General features: G+C 42.7%; 1 protein-coding gene and 1 long non-coding RNA gene across 7 annotated transcripts in view; one reads left to right on the forward strand and one right to left on the reverse strand.

Moving 5' to 3' along the window:
* The window catches only part of LOC128894014 (synaptosomal-associated protein 25), a 33875-nt gene that overhangs the window by 1164 nt on the left and 9265 nt on the right, over positions 1–23446 (forward strand). For 2 of the 6 annotated variants that reach the window (XM_054155394.1, XM_054155395.1), the window contains exons 2-5: positions 4852–5060; positions 5590–5631; positions 13533–13581; positions 23003–23120. In XM_054155394.1, the coding sequence (XP_054011369.1) occupies positions 4956–5060; positions 5590–5631; positions 13533–13581; positions 23003–23120 (314 nt within the window). In that variant the 5' untranslated portion in view covers positions 4852–4955. Of the gene's footprint in view, positions 1–278; positions 489–4851; positions 5061–5589; positions 5632–13532; positions 13582–17909; positions 17959–20702; positions 20752–23002; positions 23121–23446 lie in introns of those variants that run through there. The other 4 variants (XM_054155398.1, XM_054155399.1, XM_054155397.1 and 1 more) reach the window with 3 other exon arrangements.
* On the reverse strand, positions 7447–13526 carry LOC128894015 (uncharacterized). Its single transcript, XR_008461444.1, has 2 exons — positions 8954–13526; positions 7447–8917 (listed from the first exon to the last, which is right to left on the reverse strand). It is a non-coding gene; the product is annotated as an uncharacterized LOC128894015 (long non-coding RNA).

The raw sequence follows: 23446 nt of genomic DNA on the forward strand, positions 1-23446 counted from the left end.
TCATCAAAAATCGATATAACGCCAACACGTAATAATTGACTGTCCATAAAACAACATAAAAGATCGTTCGATACGCACGAATATTCCGAAAGAAGATTAAGCACGACGCTGTTTAAGATCGTCCAGAAAATATAAGTACATAGAATTCGATACCGAATTCCCGCGCCTTGACTTTGCAGTTTATAAACCCGCCTTCCTATTGGCGCATTCCTTTGTGACGACGTTTCACCCCCCCACCCAAGCGACGTTCGCCGTGCTGCCAGTCTGCGACTGCTCCGTTGCTCAGTAGCTGACTACCAATCCTCCTATCATAAAGGACTCGTTCGTCTTCGTCGAGTTTGCTCTCGCAGTTTAACCGGTTTTCCTTTGCAAACAAAGTGTCAGAGTGATAGTTGTCCAATTGTTCGTTCGTCTCTCGCAGGGAGCCGATCTTGGAGTCCGTGAGCAGAGGAAACACCCATCGAAGACAACTGTATCGACGAGTTACGGTTAGTAATAATAGCCGGTTTCACTGCATAATCTTTTCTTCCTAGTTCTGTTCTCGATGGATCGTTGGAAAGCATTAGTGTTCAACAGTGCTTCTTAGTCATATCATATAGCGATTCGTAACTCTCGCAGAGTAATATTTTCAACATTTCTATCTTCTATCTTCCATTTCTCTAGTAGAAAGGGAACGATAACATCAAAGACTAATTAGATCGCATCGTAAAATTATCAGCGTGCGAATCGAATGCGTGTGACATTTATCGTGACCCAGTGTCCATTTTACGTGATGCATTAATACAGTCGCAAAGGTCAGTATCCAACCACGTAAAAGGAAATAAGTCAGAGGGCACGAGTTAAGGTTCGTGTTATTTTCAAATGAATTTCTATACCTGTTCGACGCGGAAGACGTCGCATTAACGTTGCTGCTTCGAACCGGCAACTTTATTTATTGATTTCTTAATGTCTGACGTATGCGCGGTCTACTTATCGCACACGTGAAAGTTTATAAATACGTTTTAGTTTGTCTGTTGTTTTCGATCATGGGAATTTCGGGTCATTGACGGCGACACGGTGGCTTTTACAGAATTTCTGCTGGTCTAACAGCTGACGCGAGTCATTGATAACAGCCATTGATTTTAGACGCGTGTGTTGGAGAGAAGGAGAGAGACGGGCTTATGCTAGCATTACGTTAAAATACATTTGCATCTTTAGTCGTTTCGAGGAAAGATAGACTGCGTAATTACAATGACGCGCGTATGAGTCATCGGATGCGGAAATGTACTAAAATATTGATCTTCTCACCTGTTCTATATTTATTGCGGTAGTTTTTTTTTTTTTATTTAGACTCACTTAGCGCTCAAATATTGTCGCGGAAATATAACGTTCTACGGTCGCGATTTGCGTATCGTTTCATTCGCTCGCTTCTACGATTATTAAATTTGATATTGCAAGACCGAAAGGTTTTGGAAATTTTCTGCTGCTTTTTTAAATTATAGGCGATGGTACTATCTCACCTTTTACCGTGACGTTGAGTGACTTTTGCCGAGCTTCTTATCGTTGCGATCACTTTTACGTTGAATACGTATTAGATGCCAGAGGTGGATCTAAGCTTGACGGAGTCCTACACTAATTATTTTTAGAAGGTCCATCCTTTTTCAAAATATTACTCGCAGGAATTCATTCTGTGTGTTGTCTAAGAGTAAACTTGCCATTTATCTAAATAGAAAGACTGCACAAATTTTAATTTCTCTCAATCACATATTCCAAGAAAGCAGATATAGTTACAATACCAAGTGTCGATGTAATCTGTGTAATTCGTTGCTACGAAGGTTGGGCACATTGATGTATCGAAACTGTGGGTAAATATTTCTACTTACCCTGCCTAAGAGGCGCAGCCTATGTCCGTGACAGCGCCTCTTAGACAAGATATACCGCGTATATCGAACCGTGTCCTTCGTCACGGGGTATTTTAATGGACGATTAGTTTCGAGATCCTTGTCGCGTCATGCGAGTTCGTGCTGAGGAATTTGTTTCGAAATGATGCACGAGGGTGCAAAGGAAGCGACTATCCGAATCTATCGACGAATCTATTTTGACCTTGAAATTCAAGATTAAATTCAAGGTTAAACCATTGAAAAAAAATGGAAAAATGAATGGCCATACAGAAATTTGAAGAATTCGTTCTTAATAATCCAAAAAAGTATCAGTTTTCAAAAGAAATGGGTCTTGCTGAAAAGTTCGCCGTTCCAAGGATTGATCATGAGCCACTTCTTTCCTCGTCTTTACAATGGAAAAAGCCCACTTTTCACATTTGTCTTTGAATGTAACACGAATAACGATGAAAATATTCGTTCTTTTTTAGATTCTGTACATGTAAGGTTTTTCCAAACACGCAGGGGGACGGAACCAAGCGTTCGTATCGAAATAATATTCGCTGGTTGGCCTGGTTTATTGATTTCTCGCCGCGATTCCCTTCGAATGCTCTTACGTTTTCGTTTATCGAACACCGATATCTGTTTGTCTGCAACCGAGAGGAGGGTATACACGTCGTGCCCTCCAGATCCGACTAGTCGCCCGTGATCTTGACGAGCTGCACCGTGACCAGGAGCAGCGACGCGGTACCTTTCACCCTGGAAATGAGCCAACTTCGTCTCGAGGGCAAGGACAGAGGTTCAGACAATTGATCACGCCATAATTTATTCCAGGGGCGCGTTAAAGAGCCCTAAGGCCCGTGACTGCCGAACTATCGGAGGTCCTTGAGAAAAAATATAAGCAACAGGGAAGGTGGATCCCTGCTTGGAGGGATCTTGAAATCAATGTTTTCTCGAATATCTGTTGGAATTTATTTTGGAAAGGGTGAAACCCAGGGGAGTTGATTCTTCTGTGATAGTTATTTTCAAAAAAAATAGTACTCGTGGTATTTGAAGGGGTTTCTCATTTTAAGATTCTAATTCGTAGGGTGATGCAATCACTTGTTCCAATTAATTGAGACTCACTGAGAACAATGTGGTGGCCCAATTAAGCAAGGTTTGTCCCATTTGTAGTCTCTTATAAATGTGTTTCGTTCTGGATCTGCTCGTGGACTGGACACTGTGTTCCAAGTAAAGGAAGATAATTGTTCTTATTTTTCAATTCGAATCTGTTGTTCGAGATCTCTACAAATAAGTGGCTGATCCGGTTCACCGATGGCCCAAATCATTCCACTCTAGCGTTTGTGAACTGAGGTCAGCTTCATCAAATATTCTGTCCTCGTACTGCAAAAGTAGATGAAAGTGCGTCACAAGTATCTATTACTCTGATATACATGTAGTTGAGATTTCCGTGCTTCGCAATGGAGGGTGAGAGTTTGTTCTCAGAGGTTCGTCCATTTATTCGAGTGGTAGACATTTTGGAGAATTCAATTTAAGGAAGTATCGAGAATACGCTTGCATAATTATAGCAAAAGTTGGCCACGGCTCGCGTGACAAAGTGTTCTCCATAGCCAGAGCCTCCTAAAAGCATAGTTTACGATAACAAGGTAATGCCTGCGAGCTCTCCCGAAGCAAGCGTACGAAGGATTTATTCGTTATGCCAGAGCGTCGACGTGGACGCTCGTGTTTGCATCGGAAGCTAATATTTATAATTATTGGCCCATCCTGGAACCGTGCAACACGGTTTCCTGCGATCGACCGATTAAACGACAGAATTTGTACGCGTACCGTTTGGTATCGATACTGTACAGGAGCCAGACACGAGTTTCGAGTGATCCGAAAGCAGTTTACATTCACGCTTTACATTCAAGAAATATTTATAGAAAAATGGATCATGTACAGTATAAATAGATATTTTTTGCACGACAGAATAACACTGGAAAAGCTCTGTACCTTGGAAAGGTCAGATAACGTCTGACCTTCTCCCAGACACGATAAAACGCCCGGTATCAGTCTGGCAAGACAACGATGCAAATTCCAAGCTCAAATTCCAAATGCTTTTACTTCACAGACACCCATTCGTCAAACCATTACTCAAGACAGGAACCATCCACAAGGTTTCGATGCTACCTCCGTAGAAGTCTGAATTTGCATGATGCAATAAATGCATCGACTGCAACTCTATCTTTTCAAGTATATCCAAAGAAGACATAATATGTTATCAGTAATTTATTTATCAGACTGTTGATTAATTGTACGTAGAAAAGAATCTCGGAATCCTTGGGATATGACCTAACCCATACGCCGTGGAAGGTCTCAGCTGATCAGACCTCAGTGAGGATAAAAAGGAGCGAGGGAGAGGGACGTGATGGCGGTCGTGCGTCTGCGCGGTCGACTGGTCGGTCGGTCGGTCGGTCGGTCGTTCGTTCGGTCGGTCGTTCGGTCGGGGCGGTCGTCGGGTATTGATTTTCGGAGGAGCGCGGCCGCACACGTATGCCTTTCGCGTAAATGCGTAAACATGCATCCGCGACGACCGATCCCGGCGCCAGCGGTGGCTTTCGCTAAATCCTCGCGTGAAATTTCGCAACCACTGATCCTGAACTCTTGGAACCAACCGCTTGCGGTCTATCAACCGTCCAGAGGACTCTGCTCTTTGATCTTGCTGCTTTGTCGCGTGCACCCTTAGTTTCTCACGTGCTCTCTCAAAGTATTCACCTTTAAAGTATTTAGTTTCATTAAGTCTTCTACTTGTAACGTTTCCATTGCGAAGAGAACTTTGCTATACGTCTATTGATCTAATAAAGGGATCCCCTATCCGTTTAATGGAAGTAGTTATCTCGACTCGATTACCTTAATGGAGCGCATTCTTCCAGGTTGCTGGAGTTTACGGAGAACTTTATAGAACGATCCTGCTGAACGGCTTTTCTAATTCGCCGTTTACCCTTTAATGTTGCAGGAGGCTTCAGCCACCGGAGAAGGAGCTGCGCCCGGTAAAGAGGTAGCTTAAACGGGAGAGAAGAGAGGTAGCGGAAGAAGACTACTCGTCAGGCACCCGTCAAGATGCCTGCTCCGACATCAGCAGCAGATGGGGCGGTGGAGGGGGGTGGGCCACCCCGCACCGAACTGCAGGAATTACAGCTGAAGGCCGATCAAACTACAGATGAGGTACGTTTGTACACTCGATTCCTTCTTTCAAGATTCGGCTGACCTTCGCAAGGGGATCACGACACCCTTTGTTTCTATGAGAATCGATCAAATTCGTTCCTCGTAGTTAAAGTACAATATAACTCTGTACGTCTTTGTTTCATTTATTTTTTTTATATGGGTTACTCGAAGTACAAGGATCCAGTAATCCCCCGTTTATGCTTGATGGAAGCAACCCAGCGAATCGAAGTAGAAAACCGATCTATGATACCAGCTTCCAAATCTGTTTTTCAATTGTACACATAGTCCGGCCTTGAGTTCTTATCTCTCGTTATTAAAGCGCGATGTCTTCTTATCTCGTACTAATTTCGATCTTAAGATATTTTTTCCATCGAGTATATCGAGTTTCAATAACTTTCATAAAAGATGTTCGCCTCGAGAGACCTCTTTTTGAGGCATTCCTTCATTTTTGAAGGGAGTATCGTATCTTCAACTATGCAGGCTTGTGAAATGGACTCTCGTTTACCAAATTACGTTCATTTTGTTTCAGTCTCTGGAGAGTACGAGGCGTATGATGGCGTTATGCGAGGAGGTGAGTTTGTCTCGTCCCTATAAAAAGTGTTCTCTCTTCTATTTACGCATTAACCTTCATCCTCGGTCATCCTCGGTACTAATCCTCGATCCTAGTTACTATAGCGATCTATGATCTCCCGGAGTTGTTGCTCCCCGGATATTGTCTTGTATAGAATAGAGATGTGTAATTGTCGCTGGTAACTCGTTTGCGTGTTAAGTCGCGGCAAGATATGGGCATCATGGTCTGTGTCCTCGCTAAACTCGACGTTGTGCAAATTTGAAGGAATCCTCCAAAAACCACCCTAAAAAAAGAAAGAAATAATACTGACGATAATAATAAGAAAGATGGAAACGCGCTGGAGAGAGGTGGGCAAAATACTATTTCGACTAGTGCACTTTAGATAGGTAAGAATGAATCTAAGTAAAAAAAAAAAAAATAAAAAAGAATAGAATAGAATGGAGTGCTCAGTGTAAATTGCAACGAGTGTAACTAGAAAAAGAGAGGTATATATCGTGCTCTCGATGCACGAAAAGGTCAGATTTATTCATATATGCGGTGTCGTGAAAAAATCTTGAAATAGTATTTGACCCAACTCTGGCGCCGGAAGCATCCTTTTTCGTACCTCTGTGTATGTGTATAATATGTAATAGAGTTCGAACGTGTACCGTTCAACACGGAAGTAAATAACGACCATCCGGGGTATTGTTGGCTTTATGGCGCGTATTTTTTGGGACGAGAGCAAAGAGACATTTTCCTCCTACAGAAAAGGGGGAGAAAAGGAAAAAGATACGAAAAAAAAAAAACAAAACTATCGCACGGGTGCCAAGCAATTTGAGTTCGTTCCCCAGATGGGATGGACGCGAATGTACTCGGAAGAATTGTAAGACGACGCATCGACGCGGTCCGAGATGGTAATTCGCGACACGAACGCGTGTGGAACAACCACGTGCATCGTTACTTGACATTCTTTCGCAAACGGTGCATCTTTGGACGCTGTAATGCTTCCCCGAAGCGAAAACAATTCATTTGTTCAGGGTGCAAATTATTTTACACTTTGGACGTTTTCAGACTATTACACAGGGGAAAATATTTAAATAGGAACCTCTGAATATTTGAATTACGTGTGTGCGTGGATATATGAGAAACTTGTTTAGGATCAAGATGAGTTGTTAGGAGAGGTAAACGTAGTGATAGGACTCGAAATGCCAAGGTCTACGATGTCATTTCACACAAGAGCGATCAATTTTCGCATACTTTCCCTCTTTAAGGGGCACAAACCCCCCCCCCCCCAATTGCTGTCTATTACCACGTTTGCCTCGAGCATAACTTCATCCTGAACAGTATTCTCTAATATCCACGAGTAACGGAAGCATTCCGATGCTCCTATACAAATATCGTCCACCCTGTACTGCATTCGTCCTCGTTTCAAGTAAACAAAAACAAAAGGCGGCTCGACACGCGCGTTCGTGTGCGCGTTTTCGTGTGTTCTGTCTACGTTTCTTCAACTCCGCATTCTTCTTCCCACATACATAATTATTCGTTGTCTATGCTCGTTATCTTCGATATATACTCTACTCTGGATATATGTATGTACTTCTCCTATAAGTGTATGCGGAATTTTTAACTGTATGTACACTCAAGATATGTTTACTCTCTTTCTTGTTCAACTTGTTACTAATTGTCGAAGGAGCGAACGCAATTGAAACCAGTAACCCGTACACCGATGAATTTATTGTTTTCACTGTGTGTAAAAAAATGTTCATAGCGTTCCCAAAGTCGGTGGTCGTCGCAGAGGTTACGGTTCGAACGAGTAAAATGGAGTAAAGGTGTATATTTTCTTTCTTTCTTTCTTTTTTTTTTTTTTATTAATGCTGTTTATTTCGTTGAATACGCATTTCGAGCACCTCTTGCTCCATTTTACCATCCGAATCGCCGTCTCCGCGCGCGGACCAACCGTTTCTGGGGAACTCTGTTCGGCAAACACTCGAGGGAAAACCCCCCCAACGGTGTGCTCGCGTTGAATTTAAATGAAATCCGAGAGCGCGACAGGGTTAAAAGGTCATTGCGTCGCTCCGTTCCAGTTTCTTTTGCTACTTGTATCTGTGGCTGCACTAATTAGCACACATATTCGTATTTCGAGCACCGGAAACGTCGACGACTGTTACTTATTCAGTGTACGTACATACTCTAACACGTGGGACGCCGTATAAAGAAGCTGCCTGTATGTGTATTATGTATATATATACATATATATATGTATGTATACACAGGCTATATGTATATGTATATGTATAATATACATGTGTACGTGAACTGCCGTCGATGTCAGTCAGTCGATTGTGTACTCTATGTAAATGGAGAACGGAACGAATGAATTTTGGAACGGGGGGCAATTGCCGCAATTATGGAACAAAAAAAAAAACAGATATAAAAAAAAAAAACACTCTTAATGGTAACAGTGGTGGAGGATATTTTTTTTCAGCAACGGTGCGAGAAATCCCACCAACACGGGGTCTTTGGAATGGACGCTACGAAAAAGCGAGAACGCTCTTGACGCGAATACGATTTCGAAGAAAACCAAGGAAGATCGACGACTGATCGCGCTATGCCGTTTTATCGATCGCCGTTGACACGATATCACGGGTGGAATAATGGTGTGCGTCGATGTTTTTTTACGTGAACATTTCGATGCGGTCGTTAAGAACAAGTCTCGGCGAGGGGTAAACGTCCGAGGTTTTATCTCGTTCTCTCTGTTATCTCTTTTCTCTTTCCCTCGATCCCTGCCCTTCCGCTCTGTTTTGTTTTCGGTTTCTGGTTTCACGCTTCTCAGTTTTTCTACTCGAAACGAAGGAATCGCGGAGGATATTCGGTTAACCCTCTATAACCCGAATTACGTTCAGCTTCTGGAGAATATAGATAGGAGAGATTGAAAAATTGTGCATCAAATCAGAGATCAGAGGTGTAGAGTCACGTGGGGTTATAGAGAGTTAATGGTCAGTGAATGTACACGTTAGAATCTAACGTTTCTTTGGTATGTACAGCGAAACCTCGTTAATCCGGTACTTTATTTCTCGATTCAACAAATTGTGAACAATTGTCCACGTTACCTCAAAAATCGAGGCATTCCTTTCACGAAGATCGAAGGAAACGGATCTAGTTAAAACCGTGCCTTCTTTAGAAGCTTCTTTAGCTCTCGAGAACCTGCATTGGTATCTTTTATTTATTTCAATTCCTCCAAAATTAACCATTAAACTCTCCATTTTATAGTACGTTCCATTTCTGTATTGTAGCTTTCGATGTTACCCTCCAATTCCCATGGATCGCATCGTTCTCCCTTAACGAGGTTCTGCTGTACGTACATGGTCCCCTTACGGCTACTACCTCGACCTTGGTTACCCTTCGTTCTTACTTTCTCCGTATCAACCGCGCAAACGTGCAACCGTTTTCCTATTGTATCGTACATTATCCAGACAGTATCGATTCGAAGGTTACCACGAGACAAATTTATCGCCCTTTCTCTTCAGGAGGATTTGTAAAAACTAAAAATCAATATACAGTAAAGTCTCTTTAAATGCACAGAAACCATCCCCACTGCTGGATGCGTAACATGATCTGGGATCGGATATCTCGGCGAGACAATGTTAATGCAACTCGCCGACATACATACGTAATAATGTAAATACTCTTCTCGTCGGGAAATATCGGAAAATATACGAGCTCTACTACGATAAACGAGCTCGAGATTCAGTCCCGAGCTTGTCCGTTTAACGAGACTTTACTGTACTTGGTCGTTCAAGAGTACCGGAAATCCCCTGAAAGGAATACTTCTTTCTCGACCAATCATTCTCAAACTCGTCTTTCAAAGGAAATGTTGTATATGAAAAGTAATTGGTGTCGAATTGATCGATCGAACCGAGGAGAAAGGGCCTCGTGTCTCGAGCCAGAAAGTTTAGGTAAGAACGCCACGATTTTCACCCCCTCGATAGTCTGTCGAGCCGTTAGAGCTCGATCACCGTTAGAGGCTGACCGAGACAGGTAAATGAACAGTACACGACCAACGGTATCTGCGAGATATCGTTTCTCTATACCAAGGAGCGCAAAAAGAACCGAGAGAACTAAGCTCGCGCGGCATCGATGGCCGCCGTACCTCTGTCGCTGCTACCCATTGTATTTATATTTCGTGTTGCTGGCTGAACCAGGCATTCCTCGATATTATTGTCCGTGTTGCTGACTGTGTATGTACGTGTTTTCCACGTGTACGGTGTGTGTCCGCCTTGCTTGACGCGAAAACAAACGCCGCTTGATCGTTTGCTTGCTCGCATAATTTTCTCCGAACGTAAAATCTGCATCGACGACAAGTACGATAAAATATATCGCGTGTCTAGATTCACGATAGCAACTTTCGCGAGTCTCGAGTTTGTCGACACGAAAAGGACGAGTTTACGTCGTCATTGGTGGACTTTTTATCGGGGGAAGTTTGCCGCCTATTCGCCGATGGGGTTCTCGAGGCGAAGTTTAATTAGCAGGCCGATTAAGGCGTGTACGTACGCGTATAGTTTGGTCGATTTCAAGATACGCGAGGTGTTGGTGCACCTAATTTCTTCGTGCGAATAAATACCGGTTTCCTCCGGGTGTTTCTAGTATATGAAACTGATTTTAATAAAGATTTGTGAGATCGATGGTTTTACTCGAGAACTCCACAGCTTGCCTGCCTTGGCTGCCTGGCTGCCTGTGTGTGTTTGCCTGAACACTGTTCATTCTTCTCCTCTCCAGTGCTGCATCGTGCTGTCACGTTTCCGCCTATCATTCTCAAACGCGATCTCTCTGTGCACAGAACATTCCACTCACTCACTCACAGAAACACACCCCCGCGTACAAGGGATCCGTACTCGAAGAGAGAGGAAGCTGGTCCACGATTGAATCAGAAGGTTTTCAAGATTCGCGCTTGATAACCGATCGCGACACGGGGACGAGCTGCATCGCTCTTCAAAGACTCGCCAATGCATCGTGTATATTCTTCACGTTTCATCCTACGTTTTTTTTTTATCTCGTTTTATCTCGAACATTCGAACACTATTTTTTGTTGCACGGTATTCGATGGAGTATTTACTCGACACAGTCGATAGTATTCGAAGGGTTGATTGAATATAGAATGAGTCTTTGCGCGTTGTTTAGGGGAATTGAAGGAACTGTACCGTAAGGGTTCAACAGATTCGGTTATAGGACGTTTATACGTATAATAGTTTGGGGAATGTGTAATGCTCTCTTCACTCGAGAAATTTTCTGTCTAAATTTATATAATAGTTTGTGGGATGTATAATGCATTTTGCAATCTGAATCGTCTAGGTAGCTCCAGCGCTGAATCTCGAATATTATTCAATTTATACGTATACTCGAAGCTTTGTGTAAGTTTCTAGCAAAGTTTCAAGCAACGATAATGGGTCGATAGTGAAAGTATTAAAGTTCCTCGAGTGAAAGAAGGCGCTATTCGTTAAATAAATAATCGTGCATCGAAACTAACATTAATTGTACCAACAAAATTTAGCTCGTCCTAGCTCGAAAACAGTCCAACATGGGTATAAGTCGAGCCGAGCGGTAAATACTCGTTGAACCGGCCCTTTGTTTCGATTTCTTTCTCCCTTGGATATCTCATGCACATTTCCCAATGCGGACGGATGCGCACGCTTCTCTTTAAAAGAGCGAACGAAGAAAGGAGCAAAGACCTCGGTTCGGACGAACGAACAGCACGTTCTAGAGAAAACCTCGGTAATTGGCTTCGCGATGATGTACAGTCTCGACAATGGCGGTGGTACTCTCCTGTATATATATATATATTCCCTCTTGCAATCTTTCGAATTTTTTCAGCCTTTCTCTTCCTCTTCTCCGTACCGAATTGTATATTTCCTTTTTGCCTTTTAAATTCGTTGGGATTAGAATGTTCGTTTGCATGGAACGAGAACACGGCGAGCCTCCAAAGAGCTTTGGAGGCCTCTTCGCGAGGTAGGTCGTCTCGATCGCGAGGTAGCAAAGATAAGTATCGTTTGCTGGAACAACGATTGCGAGAGCGGGTTCATTCCACGGTATTTGCCCAGTCGAAAAAAAAAAGCTCTCCGTTTCTTCGTTCTCTCGTACGGTCATTCGCCGCTCTGTTCATGCTCTCCTCTCCTGTTCATGCTTTCCCTCCTCCACTTATGTGTGCGTGTGTTCTACTTTGCATTTATTTAGGTATTCTCTCTTTCTCTCCGAGTTAGTTTGAGTCCCGAGATCTCTGCGAGGAGTCTCTCCTCGACACGAAGATTTTAACGATTCCATTTTGCAAGTTCTACAATTCTGCTCTCGCGACTCAAATTGACCGAGATTCATTTCCATTTATCTTTTATATACTTTTCTTTTTCTTTTTCTTTTTTTTTTTTTTTTTCATTGACTTGCGCATACTTTACCTCTCTCTCTCTCTCTCTCTCTCCATCGAAACTGTATATTGTACCGTTTTTTCTGTATTCAGCGATACTTTACCGTACACTGCGCCGCGGAACCTCCTCTTTACGTTCTTTGGACTAATTCAGACTCATAGACTCTTCGAGTAGCACTCTCTTTCTGTCTTCTTCTTCTACCCACTTTCTGCAACTCGGTTCTCGTCGTCGTGCGAATCGTCGGTGGCTCTTCTCGTTCGTTGGTACGAAAGACAAAGAGTTTGAACGATCGACGATAGAAGAGAGCGCGAGGTTCTCTCCTCCCAGTTAAAAAAAAATAATAGTAAAATTAGCGGTTTCAACTCGTCACGCGCTAGCGAAACAGAACAACAACAACAAAATATAAGAGTACAAACAAACAAAAGTTAAAAAAAATATATATATATATATATATTTCATATATACATATATATATATATATATTAAATCTTCTTAGAGAAAAGAATCGAAATCCGGCGCGAACCGTCGCGCGCTCGTAACGAAATCAATCTCGATTAAAACCCGGAAGAGAAGATCCGACAAATGAATAATATAAATAAATAAATAAATAAAACCTACAACAACGGCGACGACAGTCACAGAGCAACAGGAACAACAACAACTACAACTACAACAACAACATCGTCATGATCGATAACAACATCAAGAACAACAACAGCAACAACAAGCGACAAGCCTAGTTATCTAGAGATCGATAAAGATATAATACTCATTCGTACCGAGAAATACCGATCTATGTGTTAGTGTTATTATTACGCAACGTGTCTTTATTGTCGATCCGTGAGAAAAACGTTTTCCGTTTGCTTGTCCGCCTGTCTCTGCCCACCTGTCTCTGCCTCATAACGCAGGCCAGGATAACGTATCTATATACACCAATTATACGTATATATATATATGCATTATCCAATTTTCGCCTGCGTTGTGTACGCGTCGAAAGCTAATATCTGCAACTCGATATTTAAAAAAAAAAAAAAAAAAAAAAAAAATAGAGCGTCTCATCCAGACTCGAAGCATCAATGAGAAATACGAAAAGAAAAAACAAAGTATATATGACCAAAGTAGATCAACTTTTACTTACTCATTACTGCTGCATATCACGCGTACAAGCTCCACCCCACCTCCACCCCCAAAAAATACCCTGGAGCAAAATATGACTCGGTTACGATATGTATATATATATATATATATATGTATCTACATCGAGCACCGTTTTGCGAGAAAGGGAAACAACAATCCCCCCCACCCCACCTCCTCCAAAAACTTGCTTCTCTCGCCAACTTCTCTCTCCGCACACCCTCCGTCTCTACCTGATACCGTAAATACTATATACTACTAATATACTACTAATATTACTATACTATATACTTACTACTAAAAAGAAAAAAAAAAAATACAACTCTTTAACACTGGTGGTGGTTGTCTGTGTTGTGCTGCCTCTGTCTGTCGTAGAGCAAGGAGGCTGGCATCCGTACTCTGGTCGCGCTCGATGACCAGGGAGGTGAGTGAATCGCTTTTTAGCCATTTAAGTAAACGAAACAAAGGAAGGAACTTCGCCTTTTCTAGCCCTCGAACTCCTCGACGCACACATACACGCACACGTACAATGGACCGTGTCGTGCCACGCCCATCAGATCCGAAAACCAACCCTTTTTCCCATCGGATTTGTCTTTTCCTCGATGCTCGGATCATTTCCTCGGCGATGTCGCCGTTCATCCTCCGCGAACTTCCGTCCCTCCACGTCTACCTTTACTGTAGCGATTCATAGTACGAGGAGGGTACAACCCCTTTCGATCCGTGCTCGAGGACGCCACCCCTAATCGATAGACACCTTCGTGCTGTTATCTCGGTGAACCTCGCGATCTTATGTTTCTTTACGAGGTCACTTTAGGGGTTTGTTTCCCTCGTTTTTCTTTTGGTGGCGAGTATACTTGGGAACTTTGGAAATTAGTTTCCGTTTAACGCTGAATCTACCGAGTCGATATGAGCCGCGTACTTTAAACTTCAAAATTGGATTTATTGATAAATTAGCACGCCTCTCCCTCGTTCTAATTAGAAGGTATAAATTGTTACTCCGACCTCGGTAATTGCAGTGTTAATTTTTAAACACCCGAGTCGATTCGAGGATTCCTCGTGTTTTTTTTTTTTTTTTTTTTTTTAATTGCTCTCCCCTTTCTTTATTCGTTATCGTCTTTGGACCACGTTTCTTTTTTCTCCTAAAATTTGTCGAGTCATCGAGTTCTGGTTTGCGCGCGGTTCGGGAGGAAATCGTTAAATCGATCCCAGTCACAGGGTGTATACTTATAACTATTTCTCCTCGCGTCGGTTTTTTGCCTTTTCCGTTTTCCAGTCGACGGGTTCATTCGTTACGGGTCGCGGGAACCCATTACTTATTAATAGCGTTTCGTTGTACCGTGAAGCGCAATGGCACGCCCTCGATGAACGTCACTTCAGTTTTCGACGACATTCACCCCCGCCCCCTCTTTTTTTAATTCTTTTTCCTGTTAACTACCACTCGAGTTACCCTACCAACCACAACTTCTGTTTCCTCCCATCCTCCTATGTCACACCAATTGAAACTGGAATTACACACGCAACTCCCTGCTCGATTGAAACCTTTGCAACCGAGAAGTAGCGATAGATTTGCTTCACAAGTACAGGTTAGATGTATGTATTAGCGGAGATGTCTAAACGAGACGGTGCGATTATTCGCGGTTGACGAAGAAAAACGACAGCCAACTACCACTGTACAGTCCTACTATACAAATACTACTACTACTTGTACTATTGCTATACTCCTACTGTTACTAAGACTCTGCCGGGTCGTCACTAACACAACTAATCTCGTCGGGACGCGGGTAGATGCAAAAGTTGCAGCAATGCCTTTAAAGATTCTCTTTCGGAAGCCAGAAAGACAAAATATACAAAAATTCTTATCGTTCGGTGGAACAGGCCCCGTAGTGTTTTCCAGGCTGACGAAAATCGACTCGATTTCTTCCAACTTTTGCATGGCCCAGGCGTAAACGACACTATCACTATTATCTACTAACACGACAAAGACATCAACTACTGCAACCACCTAACTCTATCCTTGCTGGTGCTGCTATCGCTGCTGCTGCTGCCAGTACACGAATACGAGAGATCCGAAAGTGCTGTAGTCGAGTTTCTTTTTCAATTTTTTTTTTCTTTTTTCGTGCAGAGTGTGTCACGTCATCCAGTGCGCGAATTCGAATTGACTCGTTCGAGAACTGCCTGTTTTGTTTCTTCGTCCTTTTTTTACGCCCACGAATCCGCCCCCCTCCTCTCGAGCCCTGTTTCTCAGCCTTCTCATCCAACAAAAAAAAAAAAAAAAAAAAAAAAAAAACTATCTACGCGCTTCTGTTTCTCCCATTCGTCTATCTGTCTATCTATCTATCTATTCTCGACATTTCTGCCTCTCTGACACACCAGCAAATCAATTACTCGGTGTGTAGACGTGTATCCTCGTGTGTGTATATATATATGCATCTCGATTAGACGCATAACGTAATGTGTTTTGTCAAACTATTTCTTTTCTTTTCTCTCCTTACCTGCCACTCAAACACGTTCTTCTCTGGATTGTGTACAAACTAACCGTTCCTTTATACTTTTTCTGTTCTCTTCTTCTTTCTCCTCTCTCCTTTTCTTCGTAGTCGAACATATGAAGCTTCTTAGCTGCGTCGCTTTCAGTCAACGTGTAATACGTACATATTTTATCTATCGATTCGATGTAAGTACATGTATTATATATACATATATGTATATATGTATGTACCTATGTATGTGTATATATGTATATGTACGTACGATCCCTCTACCTCTGTTTTATTTAGCGTAAAATCCCAGAAACGAAAGTACCTACTCGTTAAACGTCTTAGCGGTAGATGTTTGTCTATTTCTTTCTGTTGTAACTTTTATTTTCCTCTATATATTGGACGCCCCGTTTCAACATGCGAATGTGTTTATCCTGGAAAGTCGGAATGGAGAAAAATTGGATTTTTTGTTTTCCAGTGCAACGTAATGTCGTGCCACTGATTTTAGTTATTTTTGGAAGGCTTTGCATCCCTCGGGTGCATTGCGAATTATTTCGCGTTAGTTTCGATCAGTAGCAACAGTAATTTTAAGATCCTTGGGGTATTGTATACTTCATAAAGAAATGCAAGAGGAGACCGAGTGGTCCAAAATGACGGCTAGACCTGGCTTTCCACGACGACTCCATTCGTGAATTAAAACGGGTCGGACCATGGCGAGCGTGTGTACAGAGTGATCCGATAACTATCGGTACCTTAATTGTTGTAAAAGGCAGTTTATCGATGAAAAGTTGCAAGATAAAGGGGTGAAAAATTCGTCTGCAAGTGGCTGACACTTGAGCGACCGATATAAAACTGCCTTGCCAGTCCTTTCTCTTGCAACTTTCGTTCGATGAACTGTCCCTTGACCGGTACAGTTTCCGAAGCAATTAAAGTGTAAATAATTATGGGACCACTCGTTACACATACTTCATACACGTGTACGTACACGAACACGTACACGTACATTCTTCTGTGTTTGAATCCTACTTACTTTAACCCGTTTTGCATCGAACGTACTTGTCGACCGTCGTCTTACCATGTAGGTATTTATCTTTCGCTTTTTGATCTGCGAGTTTACCAATACCGTCGTGTACATATCACGTATATATGCGATAGTAGTGCGATTAGTCGATTCGATTGTCCAAGACCGATCACCTCGCAGAGAAGCGAGGAGAAAAAAAGAAAGTCAAGAAGAGTGGAAAGCGTTAAAAGGTTCACCCGCTCGTTAGACTGTTCGGTACAATTTATTCCACCTTTCCTCCCCGCCCCCCACCCCGCCCCACCCATCTGCCCCCCTCTGATGATATATCCGTGGCTTTTGATTAACTCGATGCCGTAGTTGGAACATTTTCTCAAGCTGCAAAGACTTGCATCGGTATCATTTATTATTCTTATTTTTTCATATTTATTTTTCTATCTATTTTTGTTCTTCAAGTATAGCGCGCAACGCATGGTGCAAGCAGAGAAGTTCACGTTCGGTGTCGCTGTGTGTGGACAGTTTGAACATATATGAATATAAATATATGTATTAAACTCGTAGCTGAATAGTTCAACAACTCGCACCAATTTGTTTCGCTCTAGTCAACGAGATTCACATTCGTCGTCTCTTCGTCATTGTTCTGTTCTACGCGTCATCTCCATTTATATCTTTTTCATCGCTGTACTTCTCGTACGTTTTTGTTCCGACTTACCTCTGCGTTCAAGGTGTTCGTCTGGAAAACAACCAAAATAGTTTCAAAGAACGACAGATACCAAAGCGTCAGTTTTATTCTCCGAGTTCCAATACCTGACGGTGGACGTACACCTCGAACGTGGATTCATTTTGTTTCTTTCATAGATGAATATTACGAAGTTTCTGTTTGATTACAATCCGGCACGTTTTGTCACACGACGCGGATTCCGTCCGAATCATGTCGCAGCACCGCGCGCGAGAGCCTCCTAATAACGAAACGGAGGCAGAGGACGACGTACACGGGCCAAGCAACCCCTTTTCGTTTCATCATCGTAGCTTTTTTAACGCACAGAATCGAATTACTCATTCCTCTCCTCTCGAATAAACGCGTTCAGAAAAAAAAAAGAAAAAAACCGAAGCGAAGTAACTCTTTGCGATATCCCTCCTGTGGCAAGGCGTGCACGCGGGATGCTTGTTTGTCTCTGACTTAATTTCGCAGTTGTTCACGCGCATCACTGAACGATCTTTCGTTTCCGTTAACGTGTGGGCCCTTCGACCCTGTCGTAGAGCGAGGATGTCGCAGCGAACACTCTGACGATGTTAGACCATCAAGGCGGTAAGCAGTTCCCTCAGCAATAAACAAAAAAAAAAAAAAAAAAACAACAACAACAAAAATAAAGTAAAGAAAAGATCAATCTCTCGTTTCGACGAACGAATCGAGAATGCGTACAGGAATATGTGTGTATATGTATATGAACCAAAATTAGGGATAAAGGAGTTAAAGGAATGAAATTTTTGGAATCGGTTCGTGGGGTTGTTCGACATTGGGGGACACACTTGAAGGGTTCGGAATAATATGGAACGATCGAAGGCATTCGCGAGTTTCGATTGCAACGATGCACAGCGATTGTGACTTTAAAGCGTCATGCGCTAGGTTGGAGGATGTACTAATAAACTAATAAATTGAATACGTTGAGGGATGAGAACGCGTTAAATAAAATTTCAGATTTCTTAACAGATTTAAATCCAATGTCTTCTCACAACGACTTCAAAAAATAATAAAATATGTTTGCAAAAGAACTCGATCCATTAAGTTCGGAGTACAAATAAGAAATCGAATTGTTTGAAATATTTGTACCGTATACTGAATCGTAAAAGGAACATTCCTTACAATTCGCCCCCGTAATTGAAGTACGAACTTGGAAATAAATTATGAACGAAGTCACTTTCGCTGTACGTGGTTCGAATACAAGAAACATGGTCGATTGTTCCTCCGCGTGAAATTCGACTCGTTTCGTTTTTGGGGATACGAATCGAGACCTTCGCGGACGTTGACGACTCGATTAGCAAACACTACGACTAACATAAGCGTGTACAGAGTTATTCATTCGTTACTTTCCCCACAAAGATACATTATATTCTAAACGTGGCAGCAAAAACGTCTCCACCTTAACGCAAGTGGGTACCGAACGATGCCGCTATCAGTTCACACGCGCGAGACGCTACGGAACCTTGCTCTTTGTGGGAAACTAACGAATCACTCTGTACTTACACGGTGAGCTACAGTAGTATTTGTAGCGATTCATCTGCTGACCTCGGATTGCTGATATCTTTTGGAATAAATGTTTCGGGATCCTCGTTGATAAGAATATTCAGTGTATCGATCAAGTAGCATGGGGAAGCAATGTCATCGAAGTGTAAAGTTCATTGACATTAAACACTCTCACGTTGCACATAAAATATTAATTAACCTGTTTAGGAGTCAAGAAGATGAGGTTCTGTGCGACTTGTTTCATCGTCAGATGATTAATGAAACTTTTTCGAATGTCTCAGTTATCATTCATCGGATTTCGTGATTCCATTGACCATTCCCATAATATTTAATCAACACATGGAAATATTCGTATTAACGAGGATCGTATAATACTTATCCCAACAGGAGATCGACGATCCAAGACTAACAGATGCGCCCAGTAAAGAATACTCGGTCCACTCACCGTATACGATCTATGGCTCCGGTTCTTAGCAACTCGTACACGCGTTTATCTCTGGTTCTTGATCTCTTTTTCTGTCCTTTAGCTAAAACAACTTTCTAATTCTGTATCTTACAGCGCCACGGTACTCTGAGTGCCTACACTGGAAAAAAAAAGAATATATTCGTATACATATATATATATATATATGTGTGTATATATATATATATATATACGAAGCGTGTCTTTTCTTCCTTTTAATCTGCTTCTGCCTTTGTCTGCTCCTATTTTAACACCAGACTTCTCGCATCATCGCCACCGCGCCACTTTGCCACTAACTCGATTCGGTTCATCCGATTAAATCCAGCATCGTCTTCTCCCTCATAAATCCGTGCGTTCATCCTCCCCGAAAAGCTTCGATCGGCTCGATCACCAGCCTCGACGAGACTCATCCCTTCTCAAGACCGTCACCCACGAGATAACCGATAATGTTAGAGCGTCCAACCACGTTTCCGTGTAGTTGCTGCTACGTTATTGTTTAACTGTCTCTAATCTTATTTGATCTTGGAAATTTCACAGATCGACGTGCCAAAAATCAATTGATCTCCCTCCCCTACGGAAGTGTTCTTCTCCCAATTTGGGAAAGTTGGATTTACCAACCCTCCTCGACTCGTTCAAAATTCAGGATCGTCGCTTCTTCGCTTCGTCGATCGTTTCAACTTACTTGACTCGCGTTTCCCTCGGTGGCGTTTAGTTTTCACGCGTGCTTTTCGATTACTCTTCCTCGCGAACGAAGCAGAGGAGCGGCCTGGACCACGCGACGCCTGTTTTTCGCGTTGTAACCTCGAGTTTTCCTCGGTCATGGCTGATTTAATGTTCGTCGTTAGCGTTGCTTCGATTCCTAGGAAGTGTCTCGGTTTTCTAGTTGGTAAATCCAACTGTTCCATCGCAGAGTCCTCCGTACGTCTGCATCTAACTTTGCCTCACGAGTGTAAAGATATCCTGGTCTTCCAGCAAAGCCTGATCCACAGTAGAATTAATGAATCAGGATGAAATGTCGTCGTTGTACGCGCCCTCTCGCTCCTCCGATCCGTGTTCTTCTCGAGTAGCGCGCGTTTCCTCGACTTCCCTCGTTCTCGAGAGATCAGAAATCAGAAGAGAAAGAGAGACGGAGGAGGTAGATCGACCCCATCTCTCTCTCTCTCTCTCTCTCTCTTTCTAGATTTTAGACCCTTTCGGTCTGATTCTTCGGTGGTTTAACGTGTAATAAAAAAAAGGCCATTGAAAGAAATGTTTGCGGAGCGAAGCGAGGGAGCGTTTCGACGGTGCTTCCTGTATCCTCACGTGTGTGTTAACACAGCCGCTGATTGGTCGGTTGCCTGTTTAGAGCCACGAGGTCGGGATGAAAACCCTCGTAATGCTGGACGAGCAAGGCGGTAAGCCATTTCAAATCTAGACATACAAACATTAAACCTTATCAAACGTAAAGAAATCGCGATCTTTTCACAAAGGTACTCGTGTTTGCGTGTATGTACGCGTGTATGTGTGTGTGCATATATACACGCATGTGTGCGTTAGGTTGTGGTCCTTGCTCTATTATCTACGTATATAATCGATTTTCTGTGATCCCTTGTTGCAAAAGTTACAACAGGTCGCATCCGATTTAAATTCCGATTCTTTTTAAAGATGTTAGATTAACAGCAAATTATAATAGCTTAATGGGTAAGTTTGGAGCAGTAGAGTCTCGATTAGTAGTGGATTTGGTATCACGATCGAGGCCCTATTGCATACACAATTTCAGTTTTACCGCAATGCCTTAAGCCAGTCCATGTATCGATGCAATTACTTGCTCGCGGATTGAAACCACCTCGATCAAAAGAATTCCTAAGAAGAATCGCTACCACGCGTAACTAAGGACCGCTCTAACGTACACATCCTTGTGTACATATGTATGTGTACGTATACACGCACACCTGATTCGATCTCGACCGACACAAAAGCCACGATCGACGAATTCTGTGTATTCTCGTGTATTCTTATACCACCCACCCGTCGACGTACGATACCTATACGTATATTATAGTCATCTTTATACGTACAGATATCGCGCATAACCCGTACACGACACTAATTGCGTGGAAATATCGTCCAGACACCGATGAAACCTCGTTTCCGTCGAGTTATTAGTTTCCAATCGAGACAACTCGTCAGCCGATACTAACCAAATGTAAAAAGCACCAAAACGACCACGGGATTCGTTTCCACCGACATCTTCTCACCACCTTCAGCTTTCAGATCGTTTACGTTCCCTTGCATCTTGTACTGACACACATACACACACACACACACACCCTCTCCCTCCCTCCCACACGATACGTGTATCGACCATTCCCTTCTCTTGCATTCACTATTTCCCCTCCGACTTGGTTCTTCCTTTGATTTTTTGATCATCGATACTCTCGCTTTGCTCACTTCTCCTCTATCGGCACCTGTCTCCTCTGTTTCTTCTAATCTATCTCTCTGCCTCTGCCTACTTCTTACTTGATCTCACTCTGACTCGATACACTTCTGCCTATCTCGCTCTGTTTCTCTGACTCTCTTCTCTCTTTCTGCGTCCTATCGTTCTCCGTCTGCTTCCTCCTATATTCTTACTCCGTTTCCTTACGTGAACGTAATCTCACGAAGGCGAACGAACAAAAACAGAGAGAAAAAAAAAAAAGTAAAAACAGATATACAAGTAAAACAAGTAGACGACAAGAAAACAGAGAAAGAAATGCAATGAATGTACTTGAAAAATAATACAGATGTATCGGGTAGCACGACACGCGCGCATCACCGTTTATAAACGCCTCTCTCCGTTTACTTCCGGCACGGTGTAAGTCAGTACCCACCTACTTGCAACTCTACTTACTTTTTTTTTTCTTTTTATACCTGCGTTTACCGCGCACAGTATGCAATTAGCATCGACATAACGCGTTTACTCTTACTCGTTGAGTATATACTTGGTTCGATACCCAGTTTACTTTTAGATTATACCCACCGTTACACCCCCAGTACATACAAAGCTACTCACCCGAACTTAGGAACCCTTAGTAGGGAGACTCTTGCTTAATTGTTGCACTTTCGTTGCACTTTTTTTTTTTTTTTTTTTTTTTTTGTAATGACACCGAGAAAGGACGAGAGACATCGCTGAATTTAATTTTCGATTTCTTGATCTTGTCTTGATTGATCTCGTGCCATTGGGCCTTTGGATAATTTAGCTTAATAACGGCGATTCTCTCGACGACTCCTCGTAGACTACAAAGCCCCTGGGTCGCCACCTGGGATCAAGGAACAGAGCCCCGTGTCTCGGCACTTGTCGAATCCAGTCTATAATTGTGTAATTAAAAAGAAATCCAGATAATTGCATAAAGTGCTTTGTTCCTCGAGCATTCCAGCAATGGTGATCCAGGCCACTTTTTCAAAGGGTTTTCGAAGGCTTCGAAAGAGAATCGAATAGTATTTTTCGTTCTTCCCTCCTCTTATCACAAAGTAAAGCTTTCCACTCGAATACAAGCCACTCTGTAGTACGCAACGATCCTCCGAAACCTATTTTTGAGCCGATAGTCCATTCTCTTTCGAGCCTCTACGGCGAATACTTGTCGAGGAACGACAGCTTTAACGTGTTCTTCTCGTACGATGAAACAGAGCAACTGGACAGAATCGAGGAGGGTATGGACCAGATCAACGCCGACATGAGGGAGGCCGAGAAAAATCTCACTGGAATGGAAAAGTGCTGCGGCCTCTGCGTTCTTCCGTGCAACAAGTAGGACTGTCCCGAATCGCTTTAATGTTTTCACTGTCTGAAATCGAGCCTTTTTGCATTTACAGCACACTCTCTTTCGAACAGCTTTCACTTGAAACACGAACCGCTAACCTCGACGCCCTCCAGCGAGGTCTCTTGAATCCGTCGTTAATCCTTCGGGGCCACGAGGTCGTTCGGTCGCAAAGCTTTCTACGATGGAGGATGTAACGGCTTGAAAATGAAATTTGTATCTTGTTCAGTTGAAGCACCAGAGATCAGAGAAGGGACGGAGGATGTCGTAGCCCTAAAGGATTAAACGACGATAGGAGTTTCTTCTATATATTGTT

The sequence above is a fragment of the Hylaeus anthracinus genome, unplaced genomic scaffold (genome assembly GCF_026225885.1).
Source record: "Hylaeus anthracinus isolate JK02 unplaced genomic scaffold, UHH_iyHylAnth1.0_haploid 3, whole genome shotgun sequence".
NCBI lineage: Eukaryota > Metazoa > Arthropoda > Insecta > Hymenoptera > Colletidae > Hylaeus > Hylaeus anthracinus.